Raw genomic sequence first — 23,726 nt, 5'->3', positions numbered from 1 at the left:
TAAACTGGCCTAAGAGACTAAAATCTGCACATATGTTCAGGAAAGCTCGAGCAATTAAGTTTTCTTATATCCAAGGCCTTTGGCTAGAATTCTTCCATATTGTTTTCTTTGATTTTAAATCACTATAACATTATAGTACTGGAAAATAAAACTATCAATTTGATGTAGAAAAGCAATGAAAATAGAGGGTGGGTGGGTTTGGCAAAAAGAACATGAGATGTCCATGAGTCTACAATAAATAGATTTACCTGCTCCCTAAAATAGCCTAATCCAAAGCTACCATCACCTCCTGTTCATAGAGACACAGAACTGGAACCTGAACTTAGAAGCTGTTTGCTCCCAGGGAGGTTTCTGCTCTAAAGGGAGAGTCCAAAACTACTGAACCATTCCAAAGTATGCTCCAGAAAGGAGTAAAGGGAAAGAGGAAACAAGACGATACTCTCAGATCCTGCACTGCTAAAGGGTTAAAGAAGAGTCACCATTTACCCTAGATAGTAAATCTACAGAGTTGGGTCTCTCCCCTGAATAGATAACAAAGCGTTTAGTTTCTTTCCATTTGCTAGTAGGTTGTATTAGCCAGTACCTTGCTATGGTATATGTGGTTGTTTGTAAATATGTGGCAAGATCCTGCAAATGGACCTGCCCAGGAACATGCCAAAGAGCTCCATTACATTCAGTGGGATACTCTGCAGCTATAAGGATGTGCTTGTTGGATTCCTTTGCTGAACATAGTTTTAATTCTGTACACGCAAGACATGAGTCATGAAGAGATGAATAACATGGAACCTGCTCAATTTTGCCTTAAGCATTTTAGGTGATAATCAAGATTTTTCTTTTGCACTAAAAGCATTCACCAATTGTTTCCTAGGTTAAAAATATTTAAAAAGGAAAAAATGTTCTGATTGGCTAACATACAGAAGAATCCCTATATCTGCTGGTGACAACGTTTCATAATTAAAGGTCATCTGTGATTTCTGCATTTTTTGAAAATTAATTCTACAAAGAGCATGAAAAAAATGAAAAGCACTTTGATTAAAAAACCACAACCTTATTTATTAATGTTGCACAATCATATCTTACATACCAGAATAACAAGGTCCTCTTGCTACCACTGTTATCTCTTTTTGATGCTTGCAAGCAGCTCTCCTGAGGAAGCATTCATTTTGGTAAGTGTCTCCATTTGATCCACAAACAGGAATGTAATTTGTATGACACTAAAAAAAGAAAGTACCAAATAAATTCAGTCATGCAATCACACATGAATAATCTTTAATAGGATACACATGAACGTATAGGAAAATAGTAATGCAGAGAGGTAAACTGTAAGACTGCCAGTTAACAGTAAATCATCATTCTGTTTGGTTAAGAATGACTTAAAATAGTCTATCATTCCCGTGGCCTGTGAAAGGATATCTCTGTAGAGGCTACAGGGATTAATTTAGTAGGAAAGATTAAAAGAATTAAATATGTGTAGCGAGGCTGTATAATCACTAAGGGGAATACAATAATCATCTACAAAGTATTTGAAGGGTAAAAAACACCAAGAAGGGAGAAAAGTCCTTTAAGGTAAAACAAGAATGTATAAATTAGGAGTAAGGGAATGAAACTGAGCAAAGAAAAAATTAAGGTGAACATCAGGGAAGATTTCCTGGCTGCAAGATCATTTAGACTGTGGAATTGTCTTTCAAGGAAGATGGCAAAAATCCCATCCCTTGAATATTCATACTCCTATTTAGTATGTGATTTTTTAAATTTAGTCAACATCTGTCATAATACTTTTGCATTGTTGTTATATATCAAAAGATATTGTGATAGGTCCATTTAAAAAAAAGAAAGGACAATACATTAAATAAATCAATGCCTGCCATGAAAGGCTTTGGCACAGTATTTTAGTAATAGCTGTCCCAGCCTAATAAAGACAGAGTAAGCGTCTCCTGTACCCAGTGTACATAAAAACAACATAGAAAATATACTGTAACCCCTCCATTCCCACCTTCCAAATACCCAGGGAAAGAAATACCATTCCACTCCCCACCAAAATCAAGGAAAAAACTCCCAATGACTATTTAGGGTCTGATCCAACTCTCATAGTACACCACTTTCTGATCCATATTACCACAAGGAAAAACAGGGACTAAGGCCTGGTGTACTCACAGATATTGCATCTGTTTAACTACAGGTGTGATGCTAAACGGATTTAGCTAAACTGGTGCAAGAGAGTGTCTGCACACAAGGTTGCACTGATGTAAATTTTATGTTTAGACAAACCCCCCAAATGCTTTGATGTCTGGATCAACTTCTTTGAGACTGCAGTTGTTTGTTTATTTTTCAAATGTGTATAATTTATCAGAATCTCTTTTGGCATACAAGCAAAGTATTTCATTTTTAAAGTTAATTTTAAAGGAAATTATTCTTCCTTCCCTGTCACCCAATCAGAAGTGACCAAGAATGTAATAAACTCCACACACAGAAACAATTCACATTACTGCTCTGACAAGTGTTCAGAGCATCTCTGTGGTTCTTTTAATTTATTGAGCAGCCTGCAGACATTCTACCCTGGCCTGTGAACCTGTCAGATCTCATGCTAGCAGGGCCAGGACTAGTCATTGCTGGGATGGGAGAAGTTTTTTTGGAGAACTATATTTTCCAATGCCTATGTGTATTCCCCACATTCAATCAAGATGTTGCTGTGTGCTCTTTAAAAGCTGCCAGTTTCCACCGTATTTCAGTGATACGTGAAGTAATGCCTGCTTTATAGTTTGTGTTTTTAATGCTTTGGGAACTTTGGATGACATAAATGTCAATCATTTTTATTTTATTGAAATCCTGCAAAATAGCCTGTAAATTGCTCTGCAAGGATCAAACACTGAAACATCTTTATCAAAAGTGTAGTGAGCACATTTTCCCCCTAGTGAGTGCAAAAACAAAACTATCCTTTTAAGGTTTACAGCTGCTGAATGTCAGGACATCATTAAAAATGTGCAAGGTCACTGCAGGGAGAGCACTGGAGAACCCCCTAGCTACTTGCAAGCAACCTTGTTTGCAAATTTAATTCTGGAGTCTTAAAGTTCAAAATATCACCTAAAGTCAGTAGATGTGGAAGACAGAAAGAAAGAGTTGTTCATAGATGGACTAAATCCCCTGGCACTATTCCTTCAATGATGTTACGTTTGTTTCAATGACATCCTTATATTTGACAGCAAGTCATTTCCAAAGGGGCTTCTAAGAGGAAAAGTTATGATCCATTAGTACTTAAACTTCTAAAGGTTTAAAAACCTAAGAAGAAACAAGACAAGACTGGGATGTTGGTCACTGGTTATTCCTATACATTCAGGGACAGAATCTCTCATGTGGAGGAGCCCAACTCAGCAAGGAGAGCGGGGGACATCTGGGACTTGGTTACAGCCCCCTGAATATGAGGGAAGATCTGTGCCAGCAATTATTTAAAGCAGCTTTGTAGTTGTTCTGTTTAACAGTATCCCATTCGTCATCCAGGACATCTCTGATACGGGGGTGGGGGAAGTGGATAAGGGGTGAGTAAAGTGGATCCACCTCCATCGGCTTTACACCAGCTGAGAACTGTCCTTCAATAGGGACATTTTCAGCTAGCTAATCCAGACTAGTTTCTTTAGTTATGAAACTGCCAAGATAGAACAGATCTTTGAAAAACAACTGCAGCATCCCTAGAATATCGACTGAAATTTTTATTATCTGTTTCTCTTGCCAGGCACGACTTTTCAATTTATATGCAGAGCAGCTGAAGGGACACTGTCAAGCTGGTTCTGTGTGGTTGTTGTTTTAATAAGTCTTTAATTTGGGATACATTGGTGGTGCCAGTTGCAGCTCCTTAATTAAGGTTGAGTTGAGGTTTGCACTTAAAATAAATATTCAACCTCTTTGTTACATATGAAAAAAATACACATTTTAAGCAAGGGGCATTTTCTGTTGATTCCCTCATTCCATTTCCTTCTTTTGGTGGAAACTGATTTTACGGCTTGTAAATTCCTGTGTGCTGAGAATAGCAACTTTTAAGTTAAGCTGAGGAGGTGGAAATGTGCACCAACAAAAATACAATATGTTCTAACACTTTGAGCATTGCAAACAGAAATAAGACAAGACAGAATAACCAGTGATTTGTGATTTATTGATTCAAAAATCATGAATCAGGCACCGCCAATCATCATGAAATTGTCTTTAAAATCATATTTTAAAAAGTAAGAAATGTTGTGCTCTTGTCATTTGCTTTCTGTTTTTTGAGCCTTCAGGAGGACACTCCAGTTACATTTTAAAGTTTTTTTTCCATATAACCATTATGGTTAGAAGCATACTTAAAAAAAAAAAAATCAAAGCTGAGATTCTCACATGACTCCAGGAGCTCAGGGTTTTGAAAAAAACCCACCAAAATATGAGCCTTGCAATGAAATTGTGAAATTTGGCAACAATGTCAACTAGTCATAGGATGGCCACTGATTTAGCAGTTTAAAAATAATTTAGCACGCTGTATCCAATAATTTAGAAAGCTAAAGAAACCTGAGTGTCTTGCAATCATTTTAGATTCCGGCGCTACAAAGCTGGCCATACAGATACGGCACAAGTTTACTAAGAAACTTGATTTGAAGAAAGGTAGTTTTGAAGGGCATATTTGATAAGGGCGACCTGTAGCTTTACTCTCATTCAGAACAGTAGGAGATGGTAACCTTTTTGAAAGGGGGCAATTCTTGGTAGAATTTTCTGAAGTCGAACATTATCCTTTGCTAAGGGAGTAACTTTTAGTTATGGAGAATAACGGGAAAAAACGAACAATAATGCTTTAAAAATTGTTCAGCTGTAGCCTGTGCTGAAGGTTTTGATGTGTTTTAACTGTATGGTAAGTTTGACAAGTCTGTGTTATTCTGTTAGGATCATTAGGGCCAAATAAGGGTCTGATGCAGGGTGATGAATGCCTTAATTCATTTAATTCCTAAGACAACTAATGGATTTACTTGTATGATCTCAGAAAATTCATTCTATACTCAGAGTCAGTGCTATAAGTTTGGGGAGGATACACATTCTCTTCCTCCCTCCCTGCCTCATGAACATCAAATGTACAACGCCTGCTCTCCTACCCATCCTTGGACCTATGACGCAGAATGTCCTAATGAGGCTGTGCAGGGGAGCTGGTTGGGAGCATAGTCCCTCTAACTCCATGTCAGGGGGACTCACAACCTGTACTAGTACAGATTTAGAATCTAGAGAACACGTCTGATCAGATTGCACAAATGTTAGGTAGCTGAAACTTTAAAACTAACACACTTCTCAGTGTTCCTATAAATAGCCCAGTATTTCAAATCACAGCAGATACAAAAGTGCAAAGTCCTTACCTGAAACTGACATGCACATTTCAAGCCATCTCCATCTTCTTTACACACTCCCCCATATTTACATGATGACTCATCACACACTCTCACATCAGACTCCCTTACATTTAATTCTGTAAAAGGGAAAAAAAGAAAAAAAGATGGATAATGTAGTATGATTTAATTTTTGGTATAATGTCAGCTTCATCTTTAAACCTTCAAGTAAGTTTCCCACACAGATTTTTTTTAAAAGTAGCTACTCTTGTTCCGGATGCTGTGTGCCAACTGGCTACCAGAGGTATAGCTGTTCCACTGGCACTGTATTTACAGCTACATTCTGCCTCACCACACGGACAGGCGCACACACATACACTGCCAGAACAGTTATTCTCTTCCATATTCTCACGAACAGTGCTCTCCTTAATACATAAACGGCCCATTCCCCAGACAGATAATGGCAGAAGTCAAGATACACACAAATATATAGACCGTGTCCCCTCTGCCCCTTCTGCTTTTCTCGTCACAAAGCCTGAAGGGGGAGCTGTGCTGTGGATTTTAGGGGAGGCTGGAATCTGTTCAGAAAACATCTGTCCTGCATTCCCGCCCAGTTTGCAAGCCACACTGTTATCCTTCAAACTGAAAACATTATGAATATGTACCACATTATTATTGTTGATTAGTATTATGGTAGCACCTAGGAGCTCCAGTCATGGACCAGGACCTCACTGTGCTAGGGGTGGTACAATAACAGAACAAAGTGTTTACACTGCAAAGTGAAGGCGTGATTGTAGCAGGGATAGGAGTATCCATGTTAGCTTTAGTCTAGCTAGCGTGGGCAAGAGTAGCAGTGTAGACGTAGTGGCATGGGTTCAGCATGGGCTAGCATCCAGAATACAAGACCTGTTCAGGTTGCTAGCCCAGGCCACCTATTCTACACTGTTATTACTACCCATGCTAGCTAGATAAAAGCTAAGACAAGTAGGCCTACCCCTGCTATAATCACACCTTCACGTTGCAGAGTAGGCATGTGTATATAGTGTCTTCTGCAGTTTCCACAGTATGCATCCGATGAAGTGAGCTGTAGCTCACGAAAGCTCATGCTCAAATAAATTGGTTAGTCTCTAAGGTGCCACAAGTACTCCTTTTCTTTTTGCAAATACAGACTAACACGGCTGTTACTCTGAAACCTCTAAGGCCTTTGTCTCTGCAAAACTTTTGTCATTCCGGGGTGTTAAAAAACCACACCCCCAAATGACAAAAGTTTTACTGATGAAAAGCACCAGTGAGAACAGCGCTTTATTGGCAGAAGCACTCTGCTGACAAAGCCACTGCTGCTCCTGGGGGGTGGAAGTCTTTTGTCAGCAGGAGAGCTCTCCTGTGTGCCTTTTAGCAGCACGGCCCTGTGGCTCAAAGCAAGATAGTGGAGACAAAGCCTAAGACAAGAGACAACAGACTGAGCGACAGACAAACAGACTTGGGGAGCACAAAGCAACAATACTGATCAGCATGATAGGTATATGATAGCATGGTCTCAGAGCACCAACTGCCTAACTGTTGTCAAGTTTTTTTTTATAGGCATCACATCAAAGAAGAACTTTGGGGGGGGGATTTGAATATTATTAACCCCACACATAAACATGAAAAGTAAGGGGGGCGATTACTTAAAGAGCCCAATGCTTAAATCTCACTGAAGACAATGGGAGTTGTACCATTGACTTCAGTGGAAGCAGAGGGAGATCAGCACTGTGTGCTTTTAAAAATCCCACTCTAACAGTTTAACACAGTGGTGGGCAACCCGTGGCCCGTGGGCCGCACGCAACCCATCAGGGTAATCTGATTGCGGGCTGCGAGACACTTTGACATTGACCGTCCGCAGGCATGGACCTCCGCAGCTCCCAGTGGCCACGGTTTACCGTTCCCACCAATGGGAGCTGCGGGTGGCCGTGCCTGCGGACGGTCAACGTCAGCAAAATGTCTCGCGGCCCGCAATCAGACTACCATGATGGGCTGCAGGTTACCCGCCACTAGTTTAGCTTGATAACATTTCTTTAAATGGAAAAGGAACTTTCCTGCTTTGGGCTAGGTTTGTGTTAGAGACCTACAGAGCTCTACAGTAGTACAAACCACAAACACAGATCCATTTACACCGACGTTTTTCAGAACTTTCTTTACCACTTTTGATAATAATTTGGAGAAAACTGTATTCAGGGGGCTGGGCTGAATAAAAGCAGAAGGAAAGAATTTCTCACTCTTCAGGAACTATGAAATGTAGGTGAAAGTTAAAAACAAAATAGTTATGATAATCATTTACAGGACAACGCTCATGGCAACCTTCCTGCTAAAATGTCAATACTCAGGCACCACAGAGACAGACCCTGGATAAAACCACAGGCGATGTCATCACTGGTGACATTGGCAGTGGAAACCCAATAGAAAACATAGAACATGCTTTCATCATGCTTTGATGCCAGTTTAAGAAGGACAAACATATTGCCAGACTTTCTAAGGTAGGCGGTGTGGAACCTAGTGCGCGCTACAGTGAGGTTACTCTAGGGTGCAGCATGAACCAATAGGTTAGGCCCTGGGCTTGGAGCAAGGAGATCTACACTCTACACCTGGTCCTAGCACCGACCTGCGAGGTGACCTTGGGCAAGTCATTCTGCCTCTGTCCCCCAGCCTCCCCCTCTGTAACATGGAGACAATTATACATACCATCATCTGTAAAGTACTTTGAGAGCTACAGACAAAAGAGCTAGGTCAGACCTTGCTATTAGTAGCTGAATGATGAAGCGCCATCGGCAGCCGCCAAATTAGGTAAACATGAAAAGATATAAATGAAGACTTTAATGTGCTCGTTAACTACCCTGGTTGCCACACCAGCTAGGTGCATGTGTAGTAACCCGCACCCTGGCACTAGCACCTGCTGCAGTTGTGATGCAGCAGCACAGAATGCTGTCCCGGGGAGAGAGACGTCCAAGGAGAGCGCAGCTCGAGCTGGGGAGGGCGCTTGGAATCCATCCGAAGGGGCAGTCAGAAAAAGCCATTAGAGAAGAAGGATGGAGGTGCTGAGCTAACAGGTGAACTGGAGCCTGGGTAGCAGGTGAGGGGATAAAATGAAAGAAGAACAGGACAATAAAAGTAGAGGACTAGGAAGTGAGGAGGAGGAAAATAGGAAAGGTTTTGGGCTAGAAGAAGCAGAAAAAAAGCAGACCTGGGTACATGAGCAGATGCTGGTAGAGAAGGGAAGAAGAGGGAAAGCAAATCTACAGACTTACCAGAGAGAATATCCAGGGAAAAACCTGAAAGGAATTGGTGAAAAAAGGAATTGATCAAAAAGCTGTGCTAGATGTAAACAGATCCTGGAAGCAATCAACCAGAAGCCCACCCACAAAGGACCTAAAAGACATGAACACAGAGAGAGAGAGAGAGAGAGAGAGAGAGAGAGATTGTGTGAACATCTATTGACTGAACACAGTTCAAAGGCACCTAATGGACAAGTGAGGGCCACTAGGTGAATAAACCCCACTTGTGGATAAACTCATTGAAGAGAGGGACAGCCACAGGAATGCTGAATTGGAGGAGCACTTCGAGCTGAAGAAAGCAAAGAACAGGACAGCAAGAATGCAGCTGTACTTACAGCCAAAGAGAGGAAAAGTTGATTCTTCTCTGGAGTGACACTGTATTGTAAAGTAATCTCTTTTATTCTTGTTAATAACAATGCACGTGGTACTAACTGCACAGGGTGTACAAGCTCACAAAGGTTAATGAGATGGTAATGCATAGTTTATTACTATAAATAGTAAGTCTTTGGTAATGTTCTATATTATTTATACTCCAGAGACAACTTTGGTGTTTTCCCTTATAAAGTTTTAAAAATCTAAAATTAGCCCCCTTGTCTTGGTTTGCCTCTGCCTCTCCTCATAGTTTGGCTAGGCTAGGCTAGCCAGGTTACCACATGTGTTCTCAAATAATAACTCTGATGCTGTGTATAAGAAAGGTGACCATCACCATCACTGTTACCACGGTTACACAATTTCCATAAATCTTATACAAAATGTATCATGTAAGGTGTCAATGGAAAAGTTATGGTTTGCTAAGTATGATTATCTTGTTTATATGCATGTATTATCTTTATATCTGAAGTTATGAATGTTGGCTACGTACTTTTATCTTAAACATGTTTTGTTCCTGACACCCTCCAGATAGATTTACATCAGGGATAGACAGCTATGTGTTGATGACCCATTAAGGACACTCCAGTCTCATAATGGCCCATTAAAAAAAACCCTCATCCCACCCAGTAGGTCTTTCTGTGGATGCCTCAGACAGTGAGGAGCCAATGGCCACTCCCTGTGATTCAGCAAACCATGTAAGAACATGGGATATGCTCATGTGACCCTGGACTCCATCTTGGGCCAGTAACTTTCCTTACAAAGGGCCTGAGGGCTTTGTTTGGGACAGTAAATTTTCATGCACATGGCTAAGGATATAAAAGACCCTTGAAACACCTCCATTTTGCCTCTTTCCTGCTCCAATTCTCTGGATTGTGGATTTACAAATGAAAAGGAACATCTTAAACTATGGACTGAGGACCTTCCAATCTCTTAGAAGTTACCAGAGAGACTTTACAAGCCAGCAGCCTATTCCATCACTGCTGCAAACCTGATATAAGGACTTTGCAATCAGTGTTCACGTCTCATTCCTCATCAGTAGCCAGCCCAGGCCGGTGAAACTAATGATCCAACCCAGGGACCAAATTCAGTGATGAATCCTGGTCACGTGCCACCTGAGGCATGTTGCGCATACACTAATCATAGAATATCAGGGTTGGAAGGGACCTCAGGAGGTCATCTCATCCAATCCCCTGCTCAAAGCAGGACCAATCCCCAATTAAATCATCCCAGCCAGGGCTTTGTCAAGCCTGACCTTAAAAACTTCTAGGGAACAAGATTCCACCACCTCCCTAGGTAACGCATTCCAATGTTTCACCACCCTCCTAGTGAAAAAGTTTTTCCTAATATCCAATCTAAATCTCCCCCACTGCAACTTGAGACCATTACTCCTTGTTGTGTCATCTGCTACCACTGAGAACAGTCTAGAGCCATCCTCCTTGGAACCCCCTTTCAGGTAGTTGAAAGCAGCTATCAAATCCCCGCTCATTCTTCTCTTCCGCAGACTAAACATCCCCAGTTCCCTCAGCCTCTCCTCATAAGTCATGTGTTCCAGTTCCCTAATCATTTTTGTTGCCCTCCGCTGGACTCTTTCCAATTTTTCCATATCCTTCTTGTAGTGTGGGGCCCAAAACTGGACACAGTACTCCAGATGAGGCCTCACCAATGTCGAATAGAGGGGAACGATCACGTCCCTCAATCTGCTGGCAATGCCCCTACTTATACATCCCAAAATGCCATTGGCCTTCTTGGCAACCACGGCACACTGTTGACTCATATCCAGCTTTTCATCCACTGTAACCCCTAGGTCCTTTTCTGCAGAACTGCTGCCGAGCCATTTGGTCCCTAGTCTGTAGCGGTGGATGGGATTCTTCCGTCCTAAGTGCAGGCCTCTGCACTGGTCCTTGTTGAACCTCATCAGATTTCTTTTGGCCCAATCCTCCAATTTGTCTAGGTCCCTCTGTAACCTATCCTTACCCTCCAGTGTATCTACCACTCCTCCCAGTTTAGTGTCATCTGGAAACTTGCTGAGGGTGCAATCCACATCATCCTCCAGATCATTTATGAAGATATTGAACAAAACCGGCCCCAGGACCGACCCTTGGGGCACTCCACTTGATACCGGCTGCCAACTACACATGGAGCCATTGATCACTACCCGTTGAGCCCAACAATCTAGCCAGCTTTCTATCCACCTTATAGTCCATTCATCCAGCCCATACTACTTTAACTTGCTGGCAAGAATACTGTGGGAGACCGTGTCAAAAGCTTTGCTAAAGTCAAGGAACAACACGTCCACTGCTTTCCGTTCATCCACAGAGCCAGTTATCTCATCATAAAAGGCGATTAGATTAGTCAGGCATGACTTGCCCTTGGTGAATCCATGCTGACTTTTCCTGATCACTTTCCTCTCCTCTAAGTGCTTCAGAATTGATTCCTTGAGGACCTGCTCCATGATTTTTTCCAGGGACTGAGGTGAGGCTGACTGGCCTGTAGTTCCCAGGATCCTCCTTCTTCCCTTTTTTAAAGATGGGCACTACATTAGCCCATACTAAGAAGATCCCAGACCTGTTTCCTTCTGTCCAAACTAACATCTTGACCTGTCTCTCTGACGTCTGCATGTGGCTGGCTAGCTGTCAGTGCAAGCTAAATATGACTAAAACCAAGCTCTTAATATTCCTCCACTCCAAGCCCTTTCTGCTACCTTCTTTCTCCAACACCGTTGACAATGATGCCACCCTGCCCATAACCTGAGTGTCATCTTCAACTTGGACCTCTCTTTAGATCCTCACATCCAGGCTATGTTTAAGTCTTGCAGATTCTTTCTGCATCACATCTGAGATATGGCCTTGCCCATCCACCCACACAAAAAACTCTTATCCAAGTTTTCATCATCTTGTATCTTGCTTACTGCAAGATCCTTTTCTCTGGCCCGATAAATGCATCTTGCCCCACTTAGATTCATTCAAAATGCTGATGCAAAGGTCATTCTCCTAGTCCATCACTTTGACCATGTCAGCCCTCTCTTTGCATCCCTCCATCGGCTCCCCCAACCTGTCTGTATCCATGTGTTGTCTTTTACCTAGATTGTAAGCTGTTCAGGGAAGGGACTCTATTTGTTTTGTTTGTACGGTGCTTAGCACAGTGGGGTCCTGATCCATGATTAGTGCTCCTAGATCATAGAATATCAGGGTTGGAAGGGACCTCAGGAGGTCATCTCACCCAATCCCCTGCTCAAAGCAGGACCAATCCCCAACTAAATCATCCCAGCCAGGGCTTTGTCAAGCCTGACCTTAAAAACTTCTAAGGAAGGGGATTCCACCACCTCCCTAGGTAATGCATTCCAGTGTTTCACCACCCTCCTAGTGAAAAAGTTTTTCCTAATATCCAACCTAAACCTCCCCCACTGCAACTTGAATGTTATGGTAATACTAATGATAAACAATTAGCACAGAATAAGGGGGCTATTTCAGAGAATATAACAGAGAACTGGCCCCCTATTCTCTAAAGCAAATAAAAATTTCAAGGTCATTTTCCAAGGTGTAACTTTCTTCACCATAATGCAAGCAGAATTGTAAGTATGCTGTGCAGTCCAAGAATGCTGTAGCCCACAAACTTTCACTTCTCCTGAAGCTGAGAATTCCATCCCTCTGCAAGGCTGAGTCCTGGCTCTCTGGGCTCACCTTGCTCCTCCCTACTCAGCCCTTCGGCTGATCCATGGGCTCTATTGCTTTCTCTCATAATTTAATGCACAAGATAGTGTTCATCATGAGGAAAATTAAGCAAGTATCACCCCATGGATTTTTCTCAATATTGATCTGTCAGACACTCTGTCTTGCCCTGCAGTACAGGCCAAGAGACCCACTCCCAAACTGTGGAGCAGCAGTAGGCCTGGCCTGGGCCATCCAGGTGGCAGCCTCTCACCTTTGCAGCAGCTATGTATTGTGGCAGCTGTGGAGGCAGTCCTTGGCAGCATGGCTCTGATGCAGCCCCACTGCCAGAATCTCCCCCCGCTCCCAGGGGACCTAACTATGGAGAGAGCTCTGTGGAAAAGATAATACAACCTTTTGTGGGTATGTTCTGCAGGGCCAGAGGGAGGAATCCCACTCTGCGAACACCCAAACAAGAGGGTGCCCAGAGCTTCTCCCCATGTGGATCCTTATCTGACAGATATCCCTCTGCAGGATTCCAGAGACGAATCTCATTTCTCTGGAGGCAGAGGATCTCACTGTCCATGGGGGAGGGGAGAGATCTTTGTGTAGTTGTGGGATGGAGAGGAGGGGATGAGCAAAGGAAAGGACAAAACAAGCCCCAGTAACCTACTGGGTTCTGGAGGAGGAGAGTAGCTTTAGACTGAACCCAGTTCTACCAACCAGATTTACTGCAAAGACACTAATGTAGCTCTGTATGAATGCCCCGGGAGAGGGGAAAGAGAGAAGAACAAAATTAAAACAACAAAAGTAAAACTAGATGGACCCACTCCCAACGCCCCACAAAAGTATCCCCTGAAGACAAGGGGAAGACAGAATGAAAAATTAGAAGCATACTGCTTAATTTTAGGGGGCAGATTGTATCTGTTTCTTTTGGTTTCAATTCTAAGTAATGGTTATAAAATTTACAAGTGGGAAGAACTATCATCGAGGAAGAAATGAACAGATACTGCCTATTCATGGAAATGGAACAAATGTTCCTTTTCCAATGCTGTATTATGCACCTAGGTACTATGGTGATGGGCATTTTTCTGTTAGATTAACATTTCTGATGAGATGTCCTCTAATCCCTGCATCCATTTGAAAATGCAGTCAAGCAAAAGTAAAAATCAGAGCCCTGATATGTATACAATTACACTTGATGGAATCACAAGTACTGTAAGAATGTGCGTTAGCCATAATGATTTTCACACCTACAGTGTTTTATTCAAAAATGAAAATCAGTGTTAATGGTGTAATTTAAAGGCTAGGAGAAAAAAAAAGATGTCTGGCATGTCTAAGATATGCTCAGCCTTGAACAAAATCCCTGCAGATAAAGAAAGATAAGGAAGATTTTCTGCAATTATTTCCAGAAGAAAGAATCATTTACCATCATATACCAGAATGGATAAGAGTAAGAACATGTAGCATGCAATTTAGGATCATTTCTTGTATGGTTATTTAATAACAACCACAACTCATTTTCAAGGCTTTAAGTAGTTGTACATAACAGTACATATCAGCATAATTGATTACTCAGAAAGGGTAAATAGTAATTCATCAAGTTCCAGGAGAAAAACATAATTAGTACAATTAAATAAAGCTTCCAAATTTATGGTAACATTTGTGACCAAGGACCTGAAAGGAGGTATTAGAAAAGATTTGTTAGTATCTGTCCCTTTTAGCCAATGGAGTTCTGCACAGGTGCAGAGATCAACTTGCAGAGATCTGGCTGTAAAGCCCCAATCCAAGGTTTCCTTTTCTCCCCTCACCCACCCCTTTCCTCTCAGGAAAATTCACAGTGAGAGTTCGTATGAATAAGAAATGTCTAAAAATGGAGTAAAAACTTCAATATTTTGGATCTGCCCATGCAACTGACTCTGCCAAATCAGCCAAACATCCTAGAACAATCACATTCTGCTACAATTAGTAATGTAGAAGTTTAATTTACTAACGCACTTGCCTTTAACTGGCACCTCTTTTACTCAAGAAATAATCAGATACAAATAATTGGATACTGACATTTGTCCTGCGGACCATCAATATGTATTGATCTGAGAGGCAGTGACCCTTACACCCAAGGTATTACATTACACGTTAAAAACGGTGGGCTTGGTGTAACTGAAACCTGGGTTTGATTTTAAACAAGCTAGGGCAGATGCAGAACCAGCAACTCTGAAGGCGGATGGATTCTCATGTGAGATGGCACATTTATTAGCAGCGTCGTCAACGCTCATTACCAGTGACATTATTTCGGCCCCTATTGTGGCCAGTCTCACAATGTACCAAGAAGCTCCAGCTCTGACTCAAATTTCAGCCCTCCTTGGGTAACCCTCCCCTCACAATTGGTTGCCTTCCCTAATACCCCACCTTGTGAGGGAAAGCGGCCAATAAGAGCTGTTGCAGGAGGCAGGCAGAGCTCTTCCTCCCCTTCCTTCCATGAGACAAGAAAAGCCGACATCATTCTCACAGGACGGGAAGGTGGCTTTGGGGGAGCAGAAAGAGCCCAGAAGCTCAGCGTGACTCTGCTCCCAGCTCTTGCCTCCCTTCCTAACAACAAAGAGTCAGTCTGCACCCCTCTCCCAAGATAGGAGTTAATACCCTTGGAAATGCCCCCAGACACCCTGGGAGGAGAGAGAAGACCCCACTACACCGGGCCTGGGAGAAGGGGTGAAGAACCCCTGGAGCTGCAGGAAGAGCAGAGGTACCTCTGGAGCAGTGGTCAGGTGTGGCGGTGTGAGGGAGCACAATTAGTTGCTGGGCTGGGGGGGGGGGGAGGAGACAGTAATGAGTTGGAATGCTGGGGTTTGGGGAGCAGCTGAAAGCTGTGCACCATTAGGCAGCAGCGAGAGACCCTGCAGCAGGGCCAGAATCACCTGACCCCGCACATTTTGGAGAATGGGCAACACTAACTGTAGTCTGTCACACATGCTCATCTTGGGGTGGACAATATGAGTTCAGACAGACCAAGCATACACAATATAATGTTTGTGATTTTGGGGCCAAACTCATGATTTTGGGTCATCGGACCCATGATTTTTGAACTTTTGAAGTTGGTAATACTGTATTATGGAACCATGGGGAGGATAAAAATCCTTTCTACTAGGCTTATAACATTGAACCATATATAATATAATAACCAACCTTTCAGAACTCAACATAAGCCCAGGCAGGATCTTCACACACGGTTTCCCCTAAGTGCCACAGTATGGTGTCATCAACAGAAAAGCAGGGGTGGGTGAGGCCCAGACATGATACACACACAACTTGGTTCTTCTATACAGGTTCCTCTCGCAGACTCTGAGCGCCTCCCAGTCCAGGAGAGGCTCCTGAAATGCATGTCAGTGACTTTCCTCATCCCCTCCCCATCAAGACCCCTCTAACAACAGAGGCAGGTCACACGAGTATTCTCCAATCCCTAGTAGTCTCCAATCCCAGATGAATGCAAACACCTGAAGGCTGGGATGATGTGACCATCAGAAAACATGGGTTACATAAATATTACCAAAGTGAAGAAACTTCCTGATCCATCACAGCCACCAGAATTGTTGCTGAATGAAACACCTAGCTGATGTTGTAAGCAATACTGTGCATTGCTATCCAAAAACGTCTGGTTTCTTCAAGAAAACCATTCCCCCTTCCATAAACTTGTAGGTCTTGTGACAGAGTGGGCCAAGTCTAAAGTCCACCAAGTTACTTTTTTTTGGTCACTTCGCATCTGAATACTGACTTATGCTGCTGTTAGACCTTCCAGTAGAAACCCTATTGGTCAAGGGTTTATAACTTAGCCATGCAAACCTTCTCCCAACTGAAGCTTGGTATTCAAGGTCTCAGCTGAGAAACAAAATTTGTTTACCTCATTTAACTTTTTTCAGATTTTGTTTTTAGAATCAATTAACTGAAAAACCAGTGCAAAATCAGTAAAGGCTCCATTGTGACTATATAAGTTACAGCCATGGTAAAGATCGTTGAGGTACCAATGACAGTGGCTCAGGCATTCTGCCTCTTGTGGTCTTCAGGCAAGCACCATTCCTCTCGAGATGCTTGTGGGAATTATATTGAAGACCTACTCCGACATCTGCTTTTAGATGTTCACCTAATACCAGTTCCAAACCACAAGATGAGGCAAGAGAGAAAGAGCTATGGTGTAATGCAGTAGTAGTCAATAGGTGGACTGCTGGCCAAATCAAGACTGCCGAACGCGAAATCTTTTTACTTATCAATATTATTATTTTTCTCTGGAGTCTGGACTCTGACTATAACCTTGACTGAGACATTTGGACCGTGACAAAAAATAATTGACTACCCCGGTGTAATGTGCGTGGGTGTGAAATTATGTCATCCTTGAATGAACCTTCAACCATTCATGACAGCATCAATGGACCAATAAAACATTATGTATCTTAATGTCATTCTAATGTGGATATATAAAATATTTCTTAAGGAACAATATTGAAAAAAAATTATTTTCCTTGTTCTGATGTCCTTCTATGGAGAAACAGTTCATCTGTGAAGTACAAGAGACAATAGGAAAAAATGTAATATGTTTCACTCTTAATTTTTGTTCTATAGGTGTTTATTTCTATTTCAATGTGTCATTTACTAGTAAGTACACACCAAGGCTGCAGTTAAGTATATAGGTAATTATGGAAATATGTACAGATAAAACTATACAGGTAAATGGTATTTACAGGCAGTTGCACAGAATTTTTCTTCCCTCCATCTGCTTTAGTCTGGATCTTCAAACGACTCATTGTTTCCTAATATTTCCTCCCTTGTGTACCTCCACTGCCCACCCCTTCTTCACAACCCAGCTGCCATATCTTTAGCAACCTGTTAATGGCACCTGAACTGTTTCTGTTTGTCATAAATATAAAGGGAAGGGTAAACCCCTTTGAAATCCCTCCTGGCCAGGGGAAAGCTCCTCTCACCTGTAAAGGGCTAAGAAGCTAAAGGTAACCTCACTGGCACCTGACCAAAATGACCAATGAGGAGACAAGATACTTTCAAAAGTTGGGAGGAGGGAGAGAAACAAAGGGTCTGGGTCTGTCTGTATGCTGGTTTCTGCCAGGCATAGACCAGGAATGGAGCCTTAGAACTTTTAGTAAGTAATCTAGCTAGGTATGTGTTAGATTATGGATTTCTTTAAATGGCTGAGAAAAGAATTGTGCTGAATAGAATAACTATTTCTGTCTGTGTATCTTTTTTGTAACTTAAGGTTTTGCCTAGAGGGGTTCTCTATGTTTTTGAATCTAATTACCCTGTAAGATATCTACCATCCTGATTTTACAGGGGGGATTTCTTTATTTCTATTTACTTCTATTTTTCATTAAAAGTCTTCTTGTAAAAAACTGAATGCTTTTTCATTGTTCTCAGATCCAAGGGTTTGGGTCTGTGGTCACCTATGCAAATTGGTGAGGCTTTTTATCCAACATTTCCCAGGAAAAGGGGGGTGCAAGTGTTGGGAGGATTGTTCATTGTTCTTAAGATCCAAGGGTCTGGGTCTGTAGTCACCTAGGCAAACTGGTGAGGCTTTTTACCAAACCTTGTCCAGGAAGTGGGGTGCAAGGTTTTGGGAAGTATTTTGGGGGGAAGGACGCGTCCAAACAGCTCTTCCCCAGTAACCAGTATTAGTTTGGTGGTGGTAGCGGCCAGTCCAAGGATAACGGGTGTAATATTTTGTACCTTGGGGAAGTTTTGACCTAAGCTGGTAAAGATAAGCTTAGGAGGTTTTTTCATGCAGGTCCCCACATCTGTACCCTAGAGTTCAGAGTGGGGGAGGAACCTTGACATGGTGGCATAGTGGTGGGATTAACCTGAAATCATTTTGAGATCCAGTTGAGATTTTTTGAACTAGAAATACAGATTTTAAAAAGGAATTTTTGTCCTGTGGAAAGGAAGTCCAGAAAGCAGGTTTGAAACTGAAAGCCGCTTGGTTTTCTCTGCGTTGTCGCCAAGCAGAGACAAAAGGGGATTATCTTGTGAATTGCAGGTTTTCTTTGCCTGGAGGCAGGGTACTTAACTCCTGCAGGGAAATTCACAGTCTTCCAACCCAGAGGTTTTTTTTTTCTTTTCTTCCTAAAAGTAAATAGGGGGTGTGTGTTCTACCCATTTGCTTTTTCTTTGGGCTGGGTAAGCAGGTTTCCAAGTAGTTGGAGGTTTTTTGCTTTATTTTGGGCCCAGAGCAGAGACAAGGGAATTGTCTTTTTCTGTAGGCTGACAGTCACTATCAGAGAATAGGTATTGTATTCCAGCACAGCAAAATTTTACAGCCACGTTTTGTTTGTTTATTTCTAAACCTCGGGTGTAAAGTTAGTTAAAAACAGAGAGGTTAGAATGACCAAATCCTCAGCTCGACTACAGCTGGAATTAGCCAAATTTCAGGCTGAGGAAAAACAAAGGGAACATGAAAGACAGATAGAACTCATGCGGCTGGAGAAGGAGGTACAGGAGGCTGCCCACAAGAGGGAAATGGAGGCAAGGAAGCATGTGGAGGAGGTGGAGAGGATAAAGGCCCAGCAGAATATACCAACAAACCCTAGCAATCCTTCTTCGGGTACCACTTCCCATCCCAGAAAGTTCCCCACCTACAAGGCAGGTGATGATACTGAGGCCTTCTTAGAAAACTTCGAAAGGGCCTGCCTTGGGTACAACATCTCTACTGACCAATACATGGTAGAGCTGAGGCCACAGCTCAGTGGACCCTTAGCTGAGGTGGCAGCTGAAATGCCTAAAGAACACATGAACAAGTATGAACTGTTTAAATCCAAGGTGAGAGTCAGAATGGGGATAACACCCGAGCAGTCTCGTCGGAGGTTCCGAGCCCTAAGGTGGAAACCAGACATGTCATTTACCCGACATGCCTACCACATTGTGAAACATTGGGATGCCTGGATATCAGGAGCAAGTGTTGAATCTCCAGTAAATTTGCCCTTCCTAATGCAAATGGAACAATTCTTAGAGGGTGTTCCTGAGGAAATAGAAAGATACATCCTAGACGGGAAGCCCAAAACTGTAATCGAGGCAGGAGAGATTGGAGCCAGATGGGTGGAGGTGGCAGAGAAGAAGAAAACTGGTCGCAGTTGGAGCGGAGACCAGAAGGGACCACCCCAGACCACACCCTATTACCGGGGGCCGCCCAAAGCCCCACCTACCTCCCAAAGAACCCTCCAGACCCCTTATCGTCCCACCACCCCGTTCTCCAGCAACCCACCTCGCCCCAGTGACCCGTCAGCTGGACGATGTTTTAAATGTAACGAGCTGGGGCATGTAAAGGCCAACTGCCCCAAGAACCCCAACAGATTACAGTTCATTGCACCGGAATCACACCAGAGGTCCACAGGCCCAGATACCTCCCAGATACCCTTGGAGCGGAGGGAAACTGTGAGTGTGGGCGGGAAGAAGGTCACCGCGTGGAGGGACACCGGAGCACAAGTGTCAGCTATCCATGCTTCCTTAGTGGACCCCAATTTAATCAACCCAGAGATCCAAGTGACGATTCAACCCTTCAAGTCCAACTCTTTCAATTTGCCTACAGCTAAGTTGCCTGTCCAGTACAAGGGCTGGTCAGGAATGTGAACTTTTGCAGTCTATGATGATTATCCCATCCCCATGCTGTTGGGGGAAGATTTGGCCAATCATGTGAAGCAGGCCAAGAGGGTGGGAACGGTCACCCGCAGCCAGGCTAAACAAGCCGTGAGGCCTAGCTCTGTTCCGGAAACTTCTATCAGGACCCGGTCAGAGGTGATGGACCCGGACCCCAGGCCAATGTCTGCAACAGCAGTAGTGGATCCAGTCCCAGAGACCCAGACGGAACCAGTCCCAGAACCGGAACCAGCCAAACAACCAACACCAGACCCCGTGCCAGCACTGAATCCAGTACTTGCAACCTCAACACCAGAGGGCCCCACTGAACCTGAACTGGCAGCAGCCGATAACCCTACACAAGAGGCTCAGCCGGAGCCTGAATCCCAACATAGTGCACCAGCGGAGAGCGGTTCGCAGTCAACAGAAACAGCTCCATCCCCTATATCGCTTCCAGAGGGACCAAGCCTAGGTCCACAATCCAGTGAGGAACTGATGTCTCCAGCATCAAGGGAACAGTTCCAGACCGAACAGGAAGCAGATGAAAGCCTCCAGAGAGCTTGGACGGCGGCACGGAGCAACCCACCGCCTCTCAGCTCTTCTAATCGATCCAGGTTTGTTGTAGAAAGAGGACTTTTATACAAGGAAACTCTTTCTGGTGGACACCAGGAAGACTGACATCCTCAGAGACAGTTGGTAGTTCCAACTAAATACCGGGCCAAGCTCTTGAGCTTAGCCCACGATCACCCTAGTGGCCATGCTGGGATGAACAGGACCAAAGACCGTTTGGGGGGGTCATTCCACTGGGAGGGAATGGGCAAGGATGTTTCTACCTATGTCCAGTCTTGTGAGGTGTGCCAAAGAGTGGGAAAACCCCAAGACCAGGTCAAAGCCCCTCTCCAGCCACTCCCCATCATTGAAGTTCCATTTCAGCGAGTAGCTGTGGATATTCTGGGTCCTTTTCCGAAAAAGACAGCCAGAGGAAAGCAGTACATACTGACTTTCATGGATTTTGCCACCCGATGGCCGGAAGCAGTAGCTCTAAGCAACACCAGGGCTAAAAGTGTGTGCCAGGCACTAGCAGACATTTTTGCCAGGGTAGGTTGGCCCTCCGACATCCTCACAGATGCAGGGACTAATTTCCTGGCAGGAACTATGAAAAACCTTTGGGAAGTTCATGGGGTAAATCACTTGGTTGCCACTCCTTACCATCAAACAAATGGCATGGTGGAGAAGTTTAATGGAACTTTGGGGGCCATGATATGTAAATTCGTAAATGAGCACTCCAATGATTGGGACCTAGTGTTGCAGCAGTTGCTCTTTGCCTACAGAGCTGTACCACATCCCAGTTTAGGGTTTTCCCCATTTGAACTTGTATATGGCCGTGAGGTTAAGGGGCCATTGCAGTTGGTAAAGCAGCAATGGGAGGGATTTACACCTTCCCCAGGAACTAACATTCTGGACTTTGTAACCAACCTACAAAACACCCTCCGAACCTCTTTAGCCCTTGCTAGAGAAAACTTACAGGATGCTCAAAAAGAGCAAAAAGCCTGGTATGATAAACATGCCAGAGAGCGTTCCTTCAAAGTAGGAGACCAGGTCATGGTCTTAAGGGTGCTCCAGGCCCATAAAATGGAAGCATCGTGGGAAGGGCCATTCACGGTCCAGGAGCGCCTGGGAGCTGTTAATTATCTCATAGCATTCCCCACCTCCAACCGGAAGCCTAAGGTGTACCATATTAATTCTCTAAAGCCCTTTTATTCCAGAGAATTAAAGGTTTGTCAGTTTACAGCCCAGGGAGGAGACGACGCTGAGTGGCCTGAAGGTGTTTACTACGAAGGGAAATGTGCTGGTGGTGTGGAAGAGGTGAACCTCTCCATGACCCTTGGGCGTATGCAGCGACAGCAGATCCAGGAGCTGTGCACTAGCTACGCGCCAACGTTCTCAGCCACCCCAGGACTGACTGAACGGGCATACCACTCCATTGACGCAGGTAATGCTCACCCAATTAGGGTCCAACCTTACCGGGTGTCTCCTCAAGCTAAAACTGCTATAGAACGGGAGATCCAGGATGTTACAGATGGGTGTAATCCGCCCCTCTGAAAGTGCATGGGCATCTCCAGTGGTTCTAGTTCCCAAACCAGATGGGGAAATACGTTTTTGCGTGGACTACCGTAAGCTAAATGCTGTAACTCGCCCAGACAACTATCCAATGCCACGCACAGATGAACTATTAGAGAAACTGGGACGGGCCCAGTTCATCTCTACCTTGGACTTAACCAAGGGGTACTGGCAGGTACCACTAGATGAATCTGCCAAGGAAAGGTCAGCCTTCATCACACATCTCGGGCTGTATGAATTTAATGTACTCCCTTTCGGGCTGCGAAATGCACCCGCCACTTTCCAAAGACTTGTAGATGGTCTAGCGGGATTAGGAGAATATGCAGTCGCCTACCTTGATGACGTGGCCATATTTTCGGATTCCTGGGCAGACCACCTGGAACATCTACAAAAAGTCCTTGAGCGCATAAGGGAGGCAGGACTAACTGTTAAGGCTAAGAAGTGTCAAATAGGCCTAAACAGAGTGACTTACCTTGGACACCAGGTGGGTCAAGGAACTATCAGCCCCCTACAGGCCAAAGTGGATGCTATCCAAAAGTGGCCTGTCCCAAAGTCAAAGAAACAGGTTCAATCCTTCTTAGGCTTGGCTGGTTATTACAGACGATTTGTACCGCACTACAGCCAAATCGCTGCCCCACTGACAGACCTAACCAAAAAGAAACAGCCAAATGCTGTTCAGTGGACCGGAAAGTGTCAGAAGGCCTTTAAAAAGCTTAAAGCGACACTCATGTCTGACCCTGTACTAAGGGCCCCAGACTTTGACAAACCGTTCCTAGTAACCACAGATGCATCCGAGCGTGGTGTGGGAGCAGTTTTAATGCAGAAGGGACCTGATCAAGAATTCCACCCTGTAGTGTTTCTCAGCAAAAAACTGTCTGAGAGGGAAAGCAACTGGTCAGTCACTGAAAAAGAATGTTATGCCATTGTCTATGCTCTGGAAAAGCTACGCCCATATGTTTGGGGACGGCGTTTCCACCTGCAAACCGACCATGCTGCACTGAAGTGGCTTCACACCGTCAAAGAAACTAACAAAAAACTTCTTCGGTGGAGTTTAGCTCTCCAAGATTTTGATTTCGACATCCAACACATCTCAGGAGCTTCTAACAAAGTGGCTGATGCACTCTCCCGTGAAAGTTTCCTAGAATCAACTGGTTAAAATAGTCCTTGAGATGTGGAAAATATTGTTAGTCTTTATGTACTTGGTAGTATATTTAGAGATGCATGTGTCTTATTAACTCTGTTTTCCTAGAGCTCCAGGAAGAAATCCCAGCCAGTGTTTCACCCTAGCTGAGATTTGGGGGGTGTGTCATAAATATAAAGGGAAG

At 43.7% G+C, this 23,726-nt stretch overlaps 1 protein-coding gene across 1 annotated transcript in view; it reads right to left on the bottom strand.

Moving 5' to 3' along the window:
- The window catches only part of TMEFF1 (transmembrane protein with EGF like and two follistatin like domains 1), a 224,807-nt gene that overhangs the window by 88,432 nt on the left and 112,649 nt on the right, over window positions 1-23,726 (bottom strand). Inside the window, exons 2-3 of the mRNA XM_073332493.1 lie at window positions 5,361-5,470; window positions 1,085-1,214 (exon numbers count right to left, since the gene is read on the bottom strand). Coding sequence (XP_073188594.1) covers window positions 1,085-1,214; window positions 5,361-5,470 — 240 coding nt within the window. The remainder of the gene's footprint in view (window positions 1-1,084; window positions 1,215-5,360; window positions 5,471-23,726) is intronic.

The sequence above is a fragment of the Lepidochelys kempii genome, chromosome 2 (assembly GCF_965140265.1).
Source record: "Lepidochelys kempii isolate rLepKem1 chromosome 2, rLepKem1.hap2, whole genome shotgun sequence".
Lineage (NCBI taxonomy): Eukaryota > Metazoa > Chordata > Testudines > Cheloniidae > Lepidochelys > Lepidochelys kempii.
Note: the sequence above shows the minus strand (reverse complement) of the source record. Positions and strands in the feature narration are given on the sequence as shown.